General features: G+C 36.9%; 2 protein-coding genes across 2 annotated transcripts; both read right to left on the minus strand.

Annotated features, from left to right (window-relative positions):
• Positions 1–2,721: 2,721 nt before the first annotated feature.
• Positions 2,722–10,142, minus strand: LOC136288644 (transthyretin-like). Its single transcript, XM_066182075.1, has 4 exons — positions 10,032–10,142; positions 8,225–8,355; positions 5,483–5,618; positions 2,722–3,704 (listed from the first exon to the last, which is right to left on the minus strand). Exons 1-4 carry the CDS (start codon positions 10,098–10,100, stop codon positions 3,597–3,599), a joined length of 444 nt encoding a protein of 147 aa, XP_066038172.1. The 5' UTR covers positions 10,101–10,142; the 3' UTR covers positions 2,722–3,596.
• Positions 10,143–12,134: 1,992 nt separating this feature from the next.
• LOC136302080 (transthyretin) lies at positions 12,135–19,630 on the minus strand. The gene is made up of 4 exons (XM_066205394.1): positions 19,541–19,630; positions 18,630–18,769; positions 14,303–14,438; positions 12,135–12,423 (listed from the first exon to the last, which is right to left on the minus strand). Exons 1-4 carry the CDS (start codon positions 19,607–19,609, stop codon positions 12,316–12,318), a joined length of 453 nt encoding a protein of 150 aa, XP_066061491.1. The 5' UTR covers positions 19,610–19,630; the 3' UTR covers positions 12,135–12,315.
• Positions 19,631–20,203: the final 573 nt, after the last annotated feature.

The raw sequence follows: 20,203 nt of genomic DNA on the forward strand, positions 1-20,203 counted from the left end.
CTTGCAGTGTGGGATTTTCAGAAGCACAGAGTTGGTCGCACGGTTCTGCTGAAGAGGATGGTGATGACATAAGCAGAAGAAAGCAGGCCAATCCCAAGTGCTTTTTAAAATTCCACTGGTAATATATTATTCAATATAGCTATTTAAGGGCCTATTCTGGTAGAGTGCTGAGTGCTTCTATGATGCACTGAGGATCCTCAAGTCGATGACTGTCAATGAGATTGAGGTTACACAGTCCTGCTAAGGATTGGTCCTGTCTGTTTCTCTATTTTTGTGGTGTTAAATGAGTAGTATGAATAACTAGCCTCTTTCCTTATTTCTTATTTTCTCTTTGCTTGTAATGTTATGCTACCTAAAAGTATCCCACTGCTAAGCATTATTATCTTTCCTAATATTTTTTTACATCCCTTGTTAATACAAAGGAAAAGGACCAGGTCATTTATTTTCTATGTGAATGCAAATATAGTGACCAAGATATACTAAACTGTTTTGTTTGTCACAGTTACTCAACTCTTTAGGAACCAAAGACTGACTTCTGCTCCCATAAAGAATGGAAAGCAGTATCTATAATAAGGATTGTTTATCCATGGAGTGTTCTATAAGAGTGTTGACAAAGAATCCTAACTTTCAGTCATTTCTATATGTTGGTTTCCTGAACTGCTGCCACAGATGGTGTGGTGCTTTGTATATTTTAAGTTTGTTTTCCATAAACACCGTTTATTTCTTTGGCATCCCAGCAGCAAATTTTGCCCTTAGCCATCCTTCAGTAAGGTTATGAGCTTAGCTGTAGGCATCCCAAATATTTAGTAGAAATATTATTATTTAATTTAGTAGTTGACAACAATTGTAAGGGATATTTTATACCATACTGGAATTACCTTAATATCTACCAGTTAATCTAATATGCTTTAGGAATGATATAATACACTGAAAATAATTAAAAGCATAGAGTGAAGAAAACATCCTTCAAAAGCATGCTTAAGTGGTTTGCTCACCTCCTGATAGATTTTCCTATAACTGGGTGTATAGAACATTCTGAAGCATACAGAGAAAGTGGAGATAATGCACTGTATGAGCAATCATATCTTCAAAACAAAATTAGTCTTATTTCATAGCAGACTAATACAGTTCTTTAGGAACAGTTGAAAAATTTTTAAAATTCCTCATGTAATTTTAAAGTGATTTTTGGTTTTCAGTACAGGTTCACCTACAATTTCACACCTATGATTGTGAAACATCCTTTGGTACTGTAGGTCTGTACTGTTTTTTGAAGCATGCTTTTGTGCCCATTTCTTAGGCAATCTGTGAAATGTATGTGCAATTAAAAGATCTAATGCATATAATGCATATATACATACTATATTACACATATATGCTGTGGCTGAACTAATATAACTTTACAGCTTCAAGTGATTGATCATGTATGGTCCCAGAAAAATGTGATTTAAACCAGTGTGTGAATGGATTGTGACATATAGCTGAGTTCTCAAAAAGTTTACATTTTGGTGCCCCAAAATGATGGATGTTAAATTATGAATTGGTGACCAACACTCTAAATACCTTTTATCACTCTGTTGGGGAGTTTTAGAAGTTGCCATCTTAAATTACATGAAAATAGTGTTTGTATACTACCTGCTTGAACTCAGTACTCTTCTGTAGTGAATTTTAACATAGACAGTGCCTTCAAACAAAATAAATATGATGCAGAACTAAGAGTTGTGCACATTCCTTTTGATAATTTCATGGTTCTTGTAAAATGTAGAGAGAAGCCAATCACATTGGCTTTTGAATTGCTGACAAGGCAAATAAGGGACGTCTTCAAGGAGTGAACATGGAGGGAGAAGAAGGGAGTATTTTACAAGATTCTGAAGGTCTTGCAACTTAGCAAGTATAAACATTACCGAAATATTAAGAGTAGAATCTGGTTAATTTGCTACGATACTCTCAAGCCCATTTTCCATATTTCAAACTTAAGTAGGAGAATATAAAATATGAAGTCAATTTTGCAAATAGGCAGTGTATTGAAAAGCAAGTGCAAAATGTCCTTTTTCTTGGATCTTGCCACTCTATTTTTCTATTGTTATGTTTACTAATTGTAGTGGGTTACTAATGAGCCAGCTGTTTAAAAAAATTAAAAGGATCCATTGCATATCAGCAAGTGGAAGTGTACTTAAGGTTATTTTATTTGTAGAGGTATGTAAGGTAGGCTTAATGAAAAAATGCACTGAAACAAATGCTGGGAATTTCCTGTGTACTATCATAGTTTTGGGTTTTTTTGTTGTTCATGAAAATGTTTGTACTTTTTTATCATTGTCTTTTATGAAATATAATGTTCTAAAGATTGTGTTTGTTTGTTTATTCTGGGATTCTGTGGAAAAGATACCATCTTTATGTTTTGTTTCTAGACAAATAGCTCGTTTTTATAGTGCTTAGTACCCCAAAGTAACAGCAAAAAAGAAAGGACACACCTGTCCAAATACATCAGCTTAGGCTGTGATGGGATCAAGCCTTAGGCTAGCAGGGTGTTTTCCCCTTCTTTGTATTTATAGGCTTTCAGCTTTTGATTTTATTAGGCAAGGTGACTCAACCTTTTTGCATACTTTTCCAAGACAAGGTTGCTATTCTGTTGAGTCTCCTAATGGTTCTTTCCTGTATAGGGATTACTAGAATGGGAATAGAAGGATTCATCCATATTTCTCCTAGGATTAAATAGGAAACTGATTTTCTCAGGATTCATCAGTTAACCTTATTTTTATTTGCGTTTTACAGCTGTTACAGAAGTGTCTGATGGTTTTGAGGTATGCAAGTAATTCTGGGGAGTACTTTAACTAGGGTCAATATTTGTAGAATTTTCTGAAAATACATGAATAAGCTTCTTCAGGCTTGTTTGAGTGATATACTTTTCTGAAACACAAGCTTCTGGTCTGTCCTTGAAAGTGTCACTACTTATGATCTACTGGAAAACAGGAAAGAAGGCATTTTAAGTATTTGTGGCTGGCTTAGCACCTTAAATGTTGTTCTACCATGCTGTCACCTTTACCTGTTTTCACTTCTATGTCTCCAAAATCAGAATTGAGAGGTGAGTTTATCTGATAATTATGTGGGGCCCTGAGTAAGTAATCCCATGTGACTTCATCTGTTGTGGGCTTCATTAATAAAACATAGGAGATGGTAGTGGTGGGTTGTATTTGCTGTCTGCTTACTTTTCTTCAGACATCTTTCACAGATGTGTTTTATTCTTTGCAAGAAGAAATTTAGTTTATCAACTTCATGGAAGACTTTGGTTTATTCTCAGAGTACCCATAATGGAATTTTAATGTATTTTTTCCTAAGGTTAATGTGTTTTTTCCAAATCCTAAACTTTTACTCAGAAGGGCAATACTGACAATACTGAAGTGCAGAATACTTTTACTCAGAAGAGCATTTGAAAACAAAGTCAATACACTTTCTTCCTAAAGTTAACAAAGGGAATAAAAAACTTACTGTTAGTGACTTACTATGAAATCTAAAGCTGTTGATACAGTCAGATATTAAGTTCTTATCATTTATGGAAATTTTAATTTACACAACTGAATTTTCATGCTTGATGTCAGCTTCTATTGCACTGGCTCGCTAACTACTGCTGTGGTTGAGTAAGAGAAGGGGCTAAGGACAACAACAATCTTGTAATGCCGATTACCAGCATCGTTAGCTGGGAACACCACCTGGAAAAAGAAAAAACAAATATGAGACAAAATGAGAAGTGATCTCTAGATAAAAGCCTAGATGGAACCATTGTGATTATTGTATGTAACTTCATATTGTTAAGTTGCAACCAATTGTATGAAACTTCAGAAATATTCTCAGTCTGAACTGTGACTTCCTGTAACACACAGTTTTTCCACTGGTTAGACATCCTTTTTTTTAAAAGTATAAATATCACATTATTTAAGATTTTATTCAATTTATTTATTATCCAAATTGGCATTTCCTTCTTGCCATTTCATAAATAGCAAGAATTTTTTTCTTGTTTCCTCATTGGTTCTTTATGAAGGTCTACTATGAGCACCATTTATTTTCTTTATTTAAAAAAAAAAAAAAAAAAAAAAAAAAAAAAAAAAAAAACTAGCCCATTTGCCCATTCTTTGCAGTGTTGAAATGTTTTTGTTGCCCTTACCATGTTCTGTACTTCAAGGAACAGAATTAAACAGTGCTACTCTAGCTATCATTAGGCCAGAGAATAAAACAATGAGTTTCTTTAGTTCTACGTCAAAATCTAGTAGTTAGAGGACTGCGTTAGTTATTTGGCCACAGCATGATAATAACCTTACATATGAATGATTTACCACAGCCCTATTAACATCTCCCTGACCAGCACATCCTGTCCTTTGATTTCTCACTCCACATAATACATTATTTTGTGTTGTGAGATGAGAGATGTCAGCTTTTAAAATAGACAGTTTAATAGTATTCTGTGATGCACAGCTTGTGCTCCTTTCAGCATTAATAAAAAAGATGCAAATGAAACAACCAGTGGACTGAGAAAAATGTGTTCCCTACTGAGGCTTGTTTTTAAGAAAGAAGGCTTTTGCACTGTAAATTAATTTCCAATCGACCATTATCTTGAAATACAATCAATTTACTTGCATGCTTTAAGTCTTTCATCTTCCATTTTTTATTTCAGTTCCCACAGAAGGCAAGGCTACTCAGCATTAACTTGCATTGCTGTCTAGTATAAGAATGTCATCTTTCATTTGTTTCAGGAAGACAGAAAATTTAATCCAGGTGTTTGCCACCTTTTCTCCATGGAGATAAGGAACAGCTGAACAGATCTGTTACAGTCCAACAAACAGCTAATATAGAACTGCTGCTACTGAAAGGTCATAGAAAAGCACTGATGCTGTTGAGGGGAAGGAGACAGTCCCCAAGGAGTCCCAAACCCTTCAGCAGGCCTCACTTGGTACCTGCTTTGGAGCACCTCCCTCTAACCAGTTTATTTGTCCCATGCAAATTTAAAGAGGCATATTGTACCTTTTTTTTTTTTTCTGTTGTAAACTGGGGCTCCAAGCATCCAGAACATAGTACATATTTTTGTTGTCTTTAAAAATCTAAATTATGAACTTCGTCTGTAGCCATACAAAGACTGTCTCCAAAAGGCAGAAAAATGCTTTTCCCAGGGGACTTCACAGAGTACTCCACTTGCCCCTCAAACACTTAGAATAATCACAAAAACAATCATGGGCTTAAGGAGAGGTAGAAGGATGAAAACACCTCTCCATAAATAACACATCTAGGAGCTTTGAGACTTATGGGGGAACTAGTAACTAGGTTCTGTCATGACTATGTTGCTACAAAGCTTTTGAGACTGTGGATTTAAAGTGTTAATGTGAAAATATTTTAAAGTGAAAATAAAGTTCACCATATGCAGTTAGTAACTGAAGTCTACACATATTATATATCTTTATTCTTTGCAACTGAAGTAGAGGAAAAAAGGAATACTCACATCAGCGTGCTGGTGGAAGGGATTCAAACCCAGACTCTTCCAGTAAGAGGCTGTATCAAGCTCAAGCTTGTATAACCCTGCTACAAATTGTTCTTTAGTTGTAAGCTCTGGGAGGCCTCCTTTTTCATTGGTTTGTCTGTGTAATGGTGGAAGAACACAGTTTTATAGTTTGGTTAAAAGCCTGAGAAAGATGCAGTTTTTAGCAATTGAACTTGAGTGATGTGTGGCTTAAGTAATAGGATGAATACTTCTATTGATCTGGAATGGCTTATGTCCATCTGTATTATGGATGCCTCAGAGCTTGTCTTGGCATTTGCTACTTCCACATTGACCACAGCAGATGGCTGCCTGCCATCTCACTAACTCTGCATGGTTTGTGGGTGAGCCAAAAACTGGCATTATTGTTCATAGACTCTTGGCAGAGTCTTGGAGTTAATTAAATGAACCCACTCAGGGGGAAAACTTCACCAGTTCTGTAAGCAATGTGAAAACTCTATGATGCACTAACTGTGCTACTAAGTACCTGTGCCGATTTTTCCATGGTTTTCTTTCTTATTTTAATGCATTGAGTTGTTCCATCAGTGTAAATATTGTTTACGGTTGGCTATTAGAAATTTGAGACCTGCTTTTTGAACTGACCATAGGTCAGCTAACTGTGTAGCCTCATGGAGTTCCTTGTGGTCTGTACTGGCCTCAACAAACAGGCAGTTTTGTTTGATTTGAAGATACTATCAGTGTTATCTAAAGCCCTAGTACTGGTTTGAAACCATCTTTGAACACCAACCCATTTATGGATCCAGAAGCAATATTGAATGCTGTCTCTCAGACATGTCCCTTTTTTGAAACACCTTTCTATGAAATACGTTTTATAATACTAGGGTTTTTTTAATTAGGTAGTTATCCACAAATAACAGAGCTGCAAGTGCCTGATTTTGGTATCTAAAGATCACTGTCTTGTGTTCTAGCTGCCAAATTTTTTCTGAACATATTTTATTCAAATTGCATGCAAAGAAAAATAATGTCATTGTGCAGTGCATTACTTAGGATTTGCTTTTTCATGAAGCTTAGAAAATAAAGTATAGAATACCATTTATATCTTACAAGATGCTCTGTAGTCAGTTATCAAAAGTTTTGTATCTGTTCAGTTGTCTCTTTTTTTCTTCGTCATAGATTGATCATTGCTAGATAACTGGTTGCTTCTCTAATAAGCTTTTTCTGATAATACCAAATGCATCTTTGATTGGGAATATTTGTTACAGGACCTCTTGCTAGCATTCAATTATTTACAAATTATCAAGGCGGGAGAGGTTGATTAGTATTAGCATGACTTTTGCTTGCCTTATCTTCAAGTTATTTTGTTCCTTGTTTCAAATGTTAAATGTATTTTTCAGACTTCAGTCAACATCCAGCTGTTATGAGTAACTTTATATAGAGTCTCTAAGCTCAGAAATGAAGACAAGCGAACTGAACACTTCCTAGAAAATTTCACACATTTACGGTGATAGAATATGTGTGAAATTGTCTTCTCACTTGAGAGTCTCAGGCAATTTAAGCAGGACAACATGAATTGTTGTCCCCATATTGTACAAGTATGTGTGGCCTTCACTCTACCTATATTTTTCAAGGACACATGGGACCGGTTTTGCTTATGGCAGCCCACTACTCTACAACACCAAAGTTTCTAGTTTCTACTGGAAATTCCAGTTTCTACTGGAATTTCTAGGAATGGGATTTCCTTCAGTTTTCTGGGTCTGGGATTCCACTGTTGAAGTTCATGGGCTATGTTGCCTTTAGCCATTGAGAGCCCTTTCTCACTAATTTTTTAAGGTGGAATAGACTGTTAGCATACCTGGAAAGGTCTCAGGTGAGATTTTGCAACTCTCATGAGGAGCTAAGTGTGGAAGTGGAATACTGCTTGGTGGATAAAGAATGTTCATTCTGTGCATCCCCTAAGAACTTTTCTGATTTAATTTCAGACTACACTTTAAGTAAAAACTCCTTTTTTTTTTTTTTTTTTTTTTTAAGGGTTACTATATACTAAAATAGAGGGCAATTAAAGTCATCTGCATTTTAAATTCTACAATTACGGTTTTTAAAAGACATGGCAATATTTATATATCTGGAGATTCTTTTTTGTTATTTGAGGTGTGATTGCTTCTCTGTGGGGGAGAAGGTGAGAAAGATTTATCCCCACATTTTCTCCTTTTGTCTAAGTCCTTTATATTAAGTAAAGAAAGCTATCAAATATGATGTGGTATATGTTCAAAACAGTTTCTTTTTAAAACTGTGGTCTTGTAAGAAATGAAAATCCATTTAGAAAGACAGAAAATGGTCAATAAAGGTAGGATTCTCAACTAGAGTCTTGGTTTCAAAATGAAAGAGTCTGTCTGATTCTTTTGGTAACAATGCAGCAGTTCATTGGTGGGTACTTGAAGGTAATAGAGACCTTTGCAATGAAATTAAAGAGAAGTGAATGAGAGTAATGAGAGAGTAAATGAATTAAAGGACAGCTTAAAATACTTTGTTGTGTTCATAGGAATTATAAAGCATTATAAAACCATTTTGGTACTTGAAACTAGTACATTTAAAAGACCTTCTGCAGCAAGTTAATTCAATGAATGCTGTCTTTTCTCTGAGTAAAACAGACATCTCACTTTAGAGAATGTGGAACTGATCTTTCAACTATTTGGCCTCTTCCCATTGCCTTTCCCATCTTTCACTCTTTATTTTAGTGTGACTTACTTTGAATTTAAGAGTTCCCAAGATCCATCTGCAGCTTCTTTATATAATTTAACTGGAACATTCTGAGCTGGACTTCCTCGAACTGAATCCACAACTTTTACGTAAAGAGGATACTTGGCATCAAAAGGGTTCTGCAATAGGAAGAGAAAAATTTTATGCTGCAAAAAGAGTAAGTGATGGTCCATCACAAAGCAGTAAGGAATATTATTCTTCAGCTCTACAGTAGAGACCATATTTTCCACGGGACAATGGCTGGGTACTGAGGAAGCATAATCTGAAGCTTTCTGGGGGCTGGATATGGTGGAGTCAGGAAGGAAGATTTCAGGAGCTGTTGGGCATGTAGCCATATACACCATGGAGGCACTGCAGCTGTAAGACCACATTTCTATTTTTAATTTGGCATGCCTTAGCTACACATCATCTCCAGCATGAAGTTGTAACTAAATTGTGGCCTCAAGAGGAAATAATTACATCCTCAAAGGTAGTAGGTAGTAGGAATGTTTGAAAATCTGCCAACTCTTCCTCTGTATTTTGGACAGGCAATTTGAGCACAGCTTTCTAGATTTCTCTTTTGAGAGCCTCTGATACCTTGTTGCCATAGAGTTATCTCTGTTGCCACAGAGTTACAGTTCTGCTGCAGACAGGATAAGCACCACATACAGACTCTTTCCTAACAGCATGTTGAATCAGATTTGTCAACCCTGGCAGCTACACAACGACAAGGAGAGGAATACTTTTCTTCAAATACAGGATGGCTATAGTTTCATCCCAACATATTCATCACAAGTAGTGGTTATGGCCTGATGTTTTAGCTTTTTAAAAATAGAGTTGAATCAGGACTTTGGTCCTACCTAATTCTGCAGATGAAGAGTGAGAAAGTAGAGCTTTGTAGAAGATGCTCGTCAGGGATGATCTCAAAATAGCAGTCACTGATATCCATTTAATCATTGTAAAATGAATTGTGATGTAGATGGTTAAAAACTAAGAGCCCTCTCTTTCATGCCTTCTTACAATCTGGGATGTTTCAGGGGCCAGGAGCCCCGTCTAGTATCATACCAATGTATCAGCATGTATCTGTACTGCCTGTATGCCCAGATTCCTTATGCTCCCTTTCTGGAATACAGGCTCCTCATTGGTGTTACTTGTGAGGCCTTGGCAAGAAGGGCTGCACTGCCACTGCTGATTTTCCTGACTTTTACACTCTGGGACCTCAATGAAAGTCTAACTCCTCAACAATGTTAGTCAGATATTATTTTCCCAAAGTTCAGAGGAAAAATGACTAGTTGAGGAGAGAGAGAGACAAGGCTGTTGTAGGAGAATTTCAGGCTGAAGCATCTGAGTCTTTAGCTTGCTCTCCTGGGATAAATGAACCCTCTGGAAAAAGGATCCTGACTTTAGCTCTGTGCTTTATTTACATGGGATTGAGCTGTAGTGGGTAGAGCAGTAAGGCAGAAGTCTAGAGAAGGCCTTTCTCCAGCATGGATTTTGCAGCAGGAGATGAAATTCCTCATGACACAGCTTGTTCATTATGTTATGAATGCTCAAGGTTTTTTGTCTAGTGAATATGATAGTTTTTCCTTTCTTGTTTCCCGTTGTTCTTTATGTAGTTGCTGTGTCTAATGACAAGTGCTACTTCTCTATCCATAAATCACTAGAGAAGAGGAAAGAAGGACCAGAAAAGAGCAGCAGAAGAGAACTACAGTTAGTACATACTGTAAAATCATAGTAATAATAATAAAAATAAAAATAAAATTTTTTAAAAAATGGGACTATAACAGTAGAAGAACTTCAGTCCTGAGACACTTACCGGTGGTGCAGCTTTGGAGCAAAGTGCCAGGCCAGCTAAGAAAACCAGAAATACAGAATGAAAAGCCATTTTGCCTACCACTAGGAAGTCTGTGTCAGCAAGCAGAAACTGGTGGGAGCTGTGATTTTTATATCAAGGCCTCTGAAATGAAGCTACTTATCAGAAAACCCGTATGACTCTCAACACGTAGATTCATACTATTTACTTAGTAAACAATGAGAAAATAAGTAACCCATACAAACATGAACCTTGTTTGTGAAAATAAGTCTTCTCTATCTTTGTCTGTGGAAATATTGTGAATGTTGCTAGTTCAACTACTAAGACAATTTCTTGGAAGAAATCCCTATTCTGTTGGTTTTTTTTTTTTTTTTAAATATTTTAATTGAGGAATAATGCTGCATTGACCTTATATAACGAAGAGAAATACAAATTTTATGTCAACTCATCAATTTTAGTGAGAATTTCTCCATGGTTATGGCTTGGTTTATTTGAGTCATCCATGCTTATATATTAAGAGATTTCTCTCTGAGTCACTCTCCTCCCTGGCTCTAATAAAAGGTAGGTGGATAATCTGTGGGCTATTCTGTTATCTTCCCCATTCCCTAGGAAGAAAAATATATTACTTTTGGTTTTCAGCATGGCATCAAGATACCTACACACCAACTTCTGAAGCACATTTTAACAGTATTTTAAGTTGTATCACGTGTCCCTTAGATTAAGTACAAGCTCAGGACTTTCCCCATATAACTGTGAGTCAACTTCTGCCAGAAGCATCTGGTTCAATTGAGGGAAATGTTGGTCCTTGAAATTAAACTTTGTCTTTCTGATCTTTGCTTAGAAATAAGTACATACACTCTTTTACTAGGTTTATCCTCTCATCAGATGGATGACTTACAAGCTGGGTAGTTTTTTTTCTGTTTGTTTAGGGTTTTTTTGCCAAGTATATCTATATGAGCAAATTTATGTCCTATTTTGAGGGCTTAGCATAACACACTTCAAATGAAACTTACTGGTTTTCAAGCTTCAGGAATAGCAGGACCCCATGAAATCTCCATATTTTATCATGGGTGCTGTTTTGAAACTGTTTGCACTGCTTACAAGGGTTGTGTAACTATGGTAGCATCTAGAAATCCATGAAAAAGTAACCAGTGAAATGATAAAGGCAAGCTTTTGTAACTTGTGAATTCACTTGCCATGCCGTCATATCAGCAGGCTCTGGGTATGAACTCCAAGGTCAGCAACAAATGAGTGCTGGAGGTTTCTGGCTGGCATGATTTCAGTTTCTTTCTCTGTAATTCATGTAATCCAGTTAAAACCCAATTCCTCTACTTCAAGATATTTTAAATACAGTAGGCCACGGGTTTACGGAAATCACTGCTAAAGCCCTCAGAGTCTTTAGTCAGTTTATCAGCAACTTTATTTGAATCACAGTCACTCTACAGTTTACCTTTTCCTATTTCTAAAAATATGAAGAGAATATTAAGATGATGCATCTCTTTTTGGACTTCTTTTCAATAATGGCTACAGGTATTACTTATTAGGGATTTAACTGGAATGCACCTGTATAGGGTAGCCAGTTGCATGGTGTCAAATAATTACTTTAATATCAAAGATGTTAAAAAAAGTGCTAATTGAAATTACTTCAGTACTTCTTAGATTGATTGGGCAGCCAACATTCCTCTTGAAATATCAATGTGTTGAGGTTTACCTGAAGTTTTAAGTAAAGGTACACAGATTTTAACTCTGGACATACTTATTTCAATGGTTTCTGCATTATTTGTTCTGCTGCTAGGTATTCAGAATTTCACCTATTCATCCTGCGACCTGATTGATAGTGGGACCATATTTTCTGTGTGTAAACTTAGAGTAGCACAGATGACTTTCTTATTTTGAGTACATTTATTTGGTAATTTTTTAAGGTAACATAACTATATGAGTTTTTTGTTTTGAGTCAATGTATTTGGTGAGACTTCTTTAAAGTAGTGGAGGAAGATAACAAAACTAAATCAAGTGTCATCCCACACGTTTTTCAGATGTCTTTTGCACTTTAATGCAAATCATAATACTTTAGAAAACAATAAAATTTCACTAATTGAATAAAAATGGTTTTAAAGAAGTAATATTTTATTGACTTGTCTGAAGTTTGCCAGGTTACAAAATGGAAAAAAAAAACCAAAAAAACAACTAATGTAGCAAAAAGTTATGCTTTAGCAGTAGGAAAAACCTTCCTCCTAAAAGCCTATGATAGTTCCAGTGGAGGAAAGTGTGAAAAGACAGCACATGTTTATTCCTGGGGATCAGTGACAACAGCAGTGGTTGAGTAGGAGAAAGGGCTAAGCAGAGCAGCGATGGTGTAGTGGCGGTGACCGGAATCATTAGCAGTGAACACCACCTGGAAAAGAGGAAATTTGTGGTCATGATGAGCAACATACAGTCAAAGCTACCTTATAAACAACTAAGCAGCACACCCCACTTCATCCACAGTGCACTTTGCTGGTTCTGTTCAATGCTTTTAGCCTCCTGGAGGGTAATGCTTCCCTTTACTTTATGATTGCCAAGGACTGAGATATTTGTGAGATTTGGACTGAGGGCCACAAAGAGCTTCAGCTGGGGTGAAGCTGAATGGAAATACCCACACCTGAGCCAGGCAAGCTGCTTTGTGATGTGGAATGGGAGGGTTAGGGGGAGGTATCTCAAATGACCAGTAGGAAAGACAGGGGTGAAATTCCACCTAGGGAATTTAAATACAACCCCTGTGTGACTGTGTCCAAATAAGGCAGGCAGCTGGAGCCCAAAGCTACTTTTTGTACTTCAGTGCCCCCTCCTGTTTTTAACACCACTGGTGATGGGTCAGTTTTCACATTAAGAACAGTGTGGCTAGATTTTCCAGAACAAGGAGAGACCCTTGCCCTAAGACAATTCAAATATGCTGCTCTCCCAACCAGTGCAATGGGACTCGGGACATCTAATTCCCAGGAAAGTATTGTCACCTGGGTTAAATTCCAGCTTTCTTTAGCTTACTATTTGATCTATTTTTTAAACCATTATGCACTTTCTATAGGTGGACTAGAAAGTTGTCTCCGACGACCAAAGTCGAAGCTGCTGGGGCATGAGGACTGCAGGCTTCAGTTACCTTGTACACAGTCAGTCACTGAATTCTACCCACTTCCCAGGCTAGCATGTTGATCCATCAAGGAAAAGCTTCTTCAGCCTAACTGGAACAGTCTCAGTCAGGCACTTTTAAGCACCTTCTGAGGTGTAGCCCGTACAACTTTCAGACATCCAAATGGTTAGGAATAATTTTGAGGTTGTTTTATTTATTTTTTTTTACCTAAATCACCCAGACTGCACCTCAGACTTTTATGGACCTGGGATTCAGTCATTTGTTTTAGTCTTCCACAGAGCTCCATGAACCTGTATTTTGAAATGTCCTACAACATTACACTACAACACTACTACAACACTACCAGTAGCTGTTTTAGACTACATAAATTAGGGAAACTTAGATTTAATGACAGATTAAGCCTGAAAAATTTAAACAAATTTTTGGCTGTGCTAAGTAAATTTAGCAGAATAGAGCACACAATAAATCAGTGTAGGATTGAAAGCAAAGGGAGAGACAGGACATTCTCATATTGCTGGCCTGCTTGTAAAATGGGAGTATCAATGAAATAGTCAGCTCTTCCTTTCCCACTATGGTTATTTCTTCACTTTTTTATAGCTTTTTAAAAAAATTATTATTTGCATATTTTGTTACTGAACATCATTTAAAAAAAGGCACACCAGAAAGAATTGGGTTTTTTCCTCTAATTGCATGTCATATTGGAATTCAGGGATTTTCATGTGACTGATATGTGGAAAATACCTCTGATTTAAGCATAGCTTAGGGTTTTCAAATCTCTCCATTCCTTCAGCATCAGTAAAAGCAGTGTCATTTTCTTAGTGTATTTTTTTTCTTGTTTGTTTTTATAAACACTATCTACTTTTGAATAATGTAGCTCTTTTTGAGCAAGATTCCCTGCTGGTATGAGTGGGTAAATGGGCACAGCTACACTTTGAAGAGCTGTGTCAGCATTTGCAGGGAAGTTGGCTCCTCCCTTTGGCTTAGCTGGATATTTACTGCCTTTATTTGCCCAGTGCTGTGTGGCAGTGAACCACTTCACTGAGTGATGCTGCTCCTTCAGTATTAAAGGGCTTTGTTTGCTCTTTCCAGCTGATGCTGCTACACAGGCAGTGTGTACTGGTTATCAGGGATATTTGCCACTACTCACATCAGCGTATTCATGGAATGCAGAAAGCCCGAGCGCCTTCCAGTAAGAGCTGGTCTCAAACTTCACCATGTATTTTCCCTCTACAAACTGTTCTTCTGTCGTGAGCTCGTGAATCTCCCCATACTCTGTGGTTTTCCTGTAATGAGGAAATATCAATATAAATATTTTGTACTGACATTTAGATGCTAAACAGAAACAGTTAGTGTGGAATATTAAATAGCAGAGGTGCCAAATTCTATATTGAGCAGTTTCTAATAATCTGAAATTATTCCTTCCCTCTATGTAGTGTATGTTTCCATACATTTCAGAGTCTGTCCTTGCTACCACTCACCCATATACATGACAAATCAAAGCTGGCTGGTTTAAGGTCCCTCTTTTAGTATCATGTTTAATTTGGACCAAATGTCCTCTGGAGCCAAAGGCTGCTGTCTTAGGAGAAGGATTGTCATGATGAGAGGCAAGATGCCAAATCTCAAAATAAAACTAAGGAGAGAACAGAAATTTTATTGGAAAATTATTTTCTTCTCTAGTTATTAGCACTGAGGCTCTGGAGTTTATTCCTATACACTGATGTGATTTTATGTGACCCTGAGTAGTAATGTCTTGGAAAAGCAGTTTAACATTACAAGATCTTAATAATTAGAATTACAATGCCTTAGCCAAAGAGCAGGGGCCTCTTCCACTGGGTACCATATAAATGAGCAATAGGAATTCCCAGCTCAGAGCTTGTGTGCTCAGCTTATAACAAAAAACTGTGGATGAAGAAACTCCAGCAGCAAGAAGGAAATATAGCTGGCACTGCACCCTATTTGTTTGAAAAGGAGGCTTTTCAAGCTTTGAATGACAGCTGTTTAAATATTTACATACTTAGCTCCTAAACCCCATTTATCTCTTTTCCCTCCTTTTACTTAGTTTCTGATTTTTTAACCTTTTGTGCTTGTTCATTTTTGTTTGAGCATTTTTCTGCTGAAAATATTTATTTGATATTTATAGCACTTCTTAACCACATGCTGTAGTTGAAGGAATAATGAAGGAAGCCTTGACTGGAAGAACTAGTGGAACTGTCCTGTCTTATGGCAAGGAGTAACTGCCTAGGTAGAAAACAAACTTGAGGAGGAGGAGAGGAAGTGGAGAAAGCAGTGACATGCTGCTTATCTGAGACAGAATCAGGTGTTCTATTGGGCTTTTCTTTCCCAGTCTCTTTCACCTCCTTCATCATATTTGTAATCTTTGGTTAATGGTGGTAAATAACCAAGACTGAATGACAGAGTTTTGCTTAAGTTAAGAGATAAGAAGATTGAAAAATCCCATGGTAATTTTATTTTTTCTTATTTGTCAAGACTGACAAAATCTCATTGGTCCAATACAAGTGTAATCAACTGTATCAAACCTGCAGAGAATCAAAGTCCTATTTGAAACAAGTATCACAGTCAGTTCGTAAAGAGTATGCATCTGTTTTCCTTTAGTTTAATTAGTAATTCCTTGTTTAATCTATATTGCTTTATTAAAAGAAGAAGGAGTTCACTTGTGAGTGTCCTTTAAGCTGTAAAACAGAATTACTGAGATCCTGCAGAAGAGAAGTTTTTAGCAATCCACATACTTCTGCTTATAATCTGAATAGTCTAGACACAAAGCAATTAAAAGGAAAAATAGTGTCTGCCTCAAAATCTTTGTTCAGAAAAACAAATTAGTTCTAGTTGGAGGAAAGTGTGGATGGAGCTGGAATGGTGCTTTTCCTAAGGGGTTCTGCCCCAGAGTGTCAGATGTTAACCATCCAGAACAGCCGGGGAACTGGAAAAAAGAGCTCACTTGAAAATGCATACCCTCTACCAGAAGTTAATGGCACTTTCTTTATTTTAATTATTAAGTGGTAGCCATTCAATGCAACTCGTCTCACAAGGAAGCCCTTCAGCATTGCTGCTGCACTGGCTGCCAACAGGACAGTGTGTGATTCAGAGCCTGGAGAGGATTAGCACAAGGCAGAGGATGCTCAGCATTCAGCGCTGGTAGGGAAATACTGCGATAGCTTCTGAACAGCACTTGTATTTCTGTCTGAGTGGGGGACTAAATATAACATGGTTCTTTATTCTTAATAGGATGTGGACTGCCAGCATCTGCTGTAAGATGGACAGTTAAGTTAAAAAGATGTGCTTTTCCAGTAAAGTTACTACAGTGCCAGCCCGTATTTTGCTACTGACTCTCTTTTGGACTATCTGAACCTTAGTTATATATTGTGGCCAGGTTAAATCTACACTGTCTCCACAATGATGACATGAACTCTTATCTCTGCATTGAGATAAACGGTACTCTCAGATGCAGGAAGTATCTCTGGAACATAAGCTCTTACTTTAGAGTTTAAAAAAAAAAAAAAAAAAAAGAGGATTGGGTGACCACTTCAAATACACAGAAGTCTTTTCTTTCATGGCTTGTAACCTAGGTCACATGAAAACTGTGTCCAGTGACTGCAACTCTTGAACCATGTGATAAGACCTAGATTTCCAAAAAGTTGTGAGGATTGAGAAGGTCAAAACTAGTCATGGGAGGCACTCATATAGACCAAATCACATGTTCTGTGCCCTAAACCCTTCCTCAATATGTGTCTTAGCTCAAGTTATCTCTTCTCACATATTTTTAGCTAGAGACATTTTGAAATAAGCCTCATAATAAAGTCAGCTGCAATTATTCTAACTCCCCCACTGCCCCTTAAATACCATTACTCAAATTCAACAGTTGCTAAATACATTTGTTTAATTCCATGAAGTGTGCTTGCAAAGTAAAAACACAAAACCAAAATTGTAAAAAAACCCTACAATAGACATTTATACAAAATGTAATTTCCCATATGTATCTGCTAGATAGTGTAACTTCAAAACATTATTCACCTGACAGGAGTATTTACAAAATGTGTTCCTGGACTTCATTCACGTTTTCAGCTGTTTGAACACAGGGAAATTCTGGCTTCCCCAAAAGAATAAAATTGTAATTGCATATGAAAACTTGGTTCAAACAACTGTCATTGCCTAAAGTCAGTGGTATTACTGAAAGCAGCCTTGGTTATGATGCAAGTCAAGAAAAATGCCAAAATCTTTACCTGCAATAAAAGTTGCCATCTCCCAGCAAAATGGTTCTCACTTGTCTAGGATTAATCTTCTCAATTTATATTTAAGAAGAAGTGATTAGATTTTCTTGAGTGTACTAACCTAAAAAGCGTCAACAGAAGTTGCCTAAAAACTACAGGATTTGTCTCCATGGGCTAGTTGAGAGCAGCATTGTGAACTAAACAAGAAAACAGTTATGCCCCTGAAGTGAGGGCATTCAATAATGACAGTACATTTATCATATTCTTCTGTAAATTGTATTCTGTATTAGATGTTAAACAGCACTCGGTGAAACATTTGAAATTGGTTTCCTAATAATGAAAGGAATGCTTAAGGATGTTACCCTTGTCTCTGCTTTCCTTGAAAAAAAAAAGTGTCATTTTCCATGAAGTTTCTCTGTTCATTAAAATATATAAATCCATTTTAGGATCATTTATTCCAAGGTTAACACTCAGCCCTTGGGAGTGGAGTTGTTTGTTTATTTCAATCTTGTAAACTGTCTTGCTACTTTTCAATGGGGAAAAGTGTTTTTTATTATATAAAAAGAAACCATTCAGGTGGACAGAAAGTTATCTCTCCTTACAGTCTTCTTCTCTGGGGTTTCCTTTTCTTTTTTTTTTTTTTTTTTCCTGCTGCTTTTATGTAAATCATGCTATAAAAAAATCCTAATAAAAGACAGTTAAAAATGTACAGTTGCCTCCTGTCCATTCTTGTGCTTATCATTTTGTGCTTGAATATTCTGCTGCTACTGTAGACTTCTCTTCAGTTATTTAAAAATCTGATTCAACAAATTGTTGTATTGGAAGTTAAATGTGTGTGCCGACAAAGCTTACAGAGAGGATTTTGTATGTGACTGCTGCAAATAAAGCTCTATATCTGTTGCATATGAAGATAGGTTAGTCTAGAATGCTGGTAAATAAGCTTTTTTTTTTCTTTCTATAGAAAGGAAAGATTATACTGAAGCTAGGAGAAAAAAAAAGTACTAACACTAGTACCTTACAAAGATAAGATGAGTATCTGAACATATTTTTGCAATTAGCATTTTAGTCATGGATAAGTTCCACATAAATCTAATGGGTTTTAGATCAGATTTCATATGCTATGAACACTGATAGTGTGGCACATGTCAGAAAACATTTCTCTGTTTTGATCAGAGCTCCATTCCATTAACTCTCCAATTGCTTGCCCAAGGCACCTTGAAAATGGCTCCAGAAGACCATACAACTTACCCAACAGCAAAGTCCTGCCAGCTTCCATCTTCAGCCTGTTTAAAAACTTTAACAGTTACATCAGATGCAGGGCTTCCTCTGACTGCATCCAGCACTTTCACCATAAGAGGGCATTTGGAATCAACAGAGCCATGGGAGACCTTGGGGAAAGGAGGAGAAGTTGTATAGTTCTGTTCACCAAGCCGGCAAAAACCTTCTCCCAAAGAAAAGATGAATTCTAATTGCAGAATTACCATTCACTTAAAAGTAAGTTCTCTGACAAATGATATCCAAAGCTAGTTTCCAAACATCTATTTCTTAAGCGGAATATCTTAGAACTTTATACTGATAATTTTATTACACACACAGATTACTTGATCAATATTTAGTTGCTCTAAATGGATCTAGGAAAATGGTATAGTGTTATACCTTTATAATGCGATCACAAATATGAAAATAGTAAATTCTTGTAAGTGCAAAGTATGTTAACTAGGGAAACCAACAAACAAATACATATGACATCCTAAGGCTGAAAGAGTATCCCTCTCTTAGGCTTCATTACAGTATAAGGAATCCTTAGTCATACCTGAAAAATATTTTTTAGTGCTTTAGAGAAGCCCTTATTTGGCAAAGCTGCCTCTTTATTGAGGATATGGGATGTGAGTCATGAACAGATAGAAACAAAGGAAAAAAAAAGGTCACACCACCTAGATCTCTGATTCTTCCACAATACCTTAAAATAGGTGAGTAAAGAGCAAGAAAAAATAAAAAGTTTAAAGAATTCTGAAGATGCTGCAATAAAAAAACCCAGAAATAGCATTCTGGCAAAGCCCAATGGTTACAGAATTTCATGGATGAGGAGGATGCTAGTCATCTAGAAAATCTAGATTATCATTCTTGTAATGATTGAGTTTGAATACAAAGAGACTCACCAGTGGTGCAGCTTCAGAGAAAAATACCAGTCCAGCTAAGAAAACAAAGAGCACAGACTGAAAGGCCATTCTGCTTGCTGTTAGTGAGCCTTGGTGCCAGCAGCCAGGAGCTGAGGGGATTTGGGATTTTATAGCCAATCCACAACAAAACAGGCTGCTTATTGGGTGCCCATATGACTCCAAAACTGCTGATTCTGATTATTTGCTGAGTAAATAGCCCAATCCTAGAGTCAGTTCATGAATAGCACTGCCATTGAAGTCAATGGAAGGACTGCAGGATCACTAGAGCAAAGAAAATAAGTAACGGACACAAACATGACCCTTGCCTGGGGAGTTTACACTCATAGAAAGCCCTCCACAAAATGACCTTTGTTTGCCCAGAAAACTGACCAGTTCTAGGAGATCTTCTTTATCTTGCCCTCAGGTTGTGCATGGTAATGCCCCAATGCTTTCTCTGCATCTGCCCCATGTTTCTTAGTATTTTCAGGGTTTTCTGAGGATCAGATCCCACATAAGGATGCAGACTCAGTATATGGATGATGGAGTTTGTTCATCATGTGGCTCAAGCAGTGCTGGATTACAAGTCAGTCTCCCTGCTTGTTGAAAAGGAGCAATGTCTCTGTTTTGAGACACAACTTAGATGGGATCTTACACAATCTGCCA

The sequence above is a fragment of the Chamaea fasciata genome, unplaced genomic scaffold, assembly GCF_029207755.1.
Source record: "Chamaea fasciata isolate MVZ Bird 193981 ecotype frontalis unplaced genomic scaffold, bChaFas1.0.hap1 SCAF_1, whole genome shotgun sequence".
Taxonomy (NCBI): Eukaryota; Metazoa; Chordata; class Aves; order Passeriformes; family Sylviidae; genus Chamaea; species Chamaea fasciata.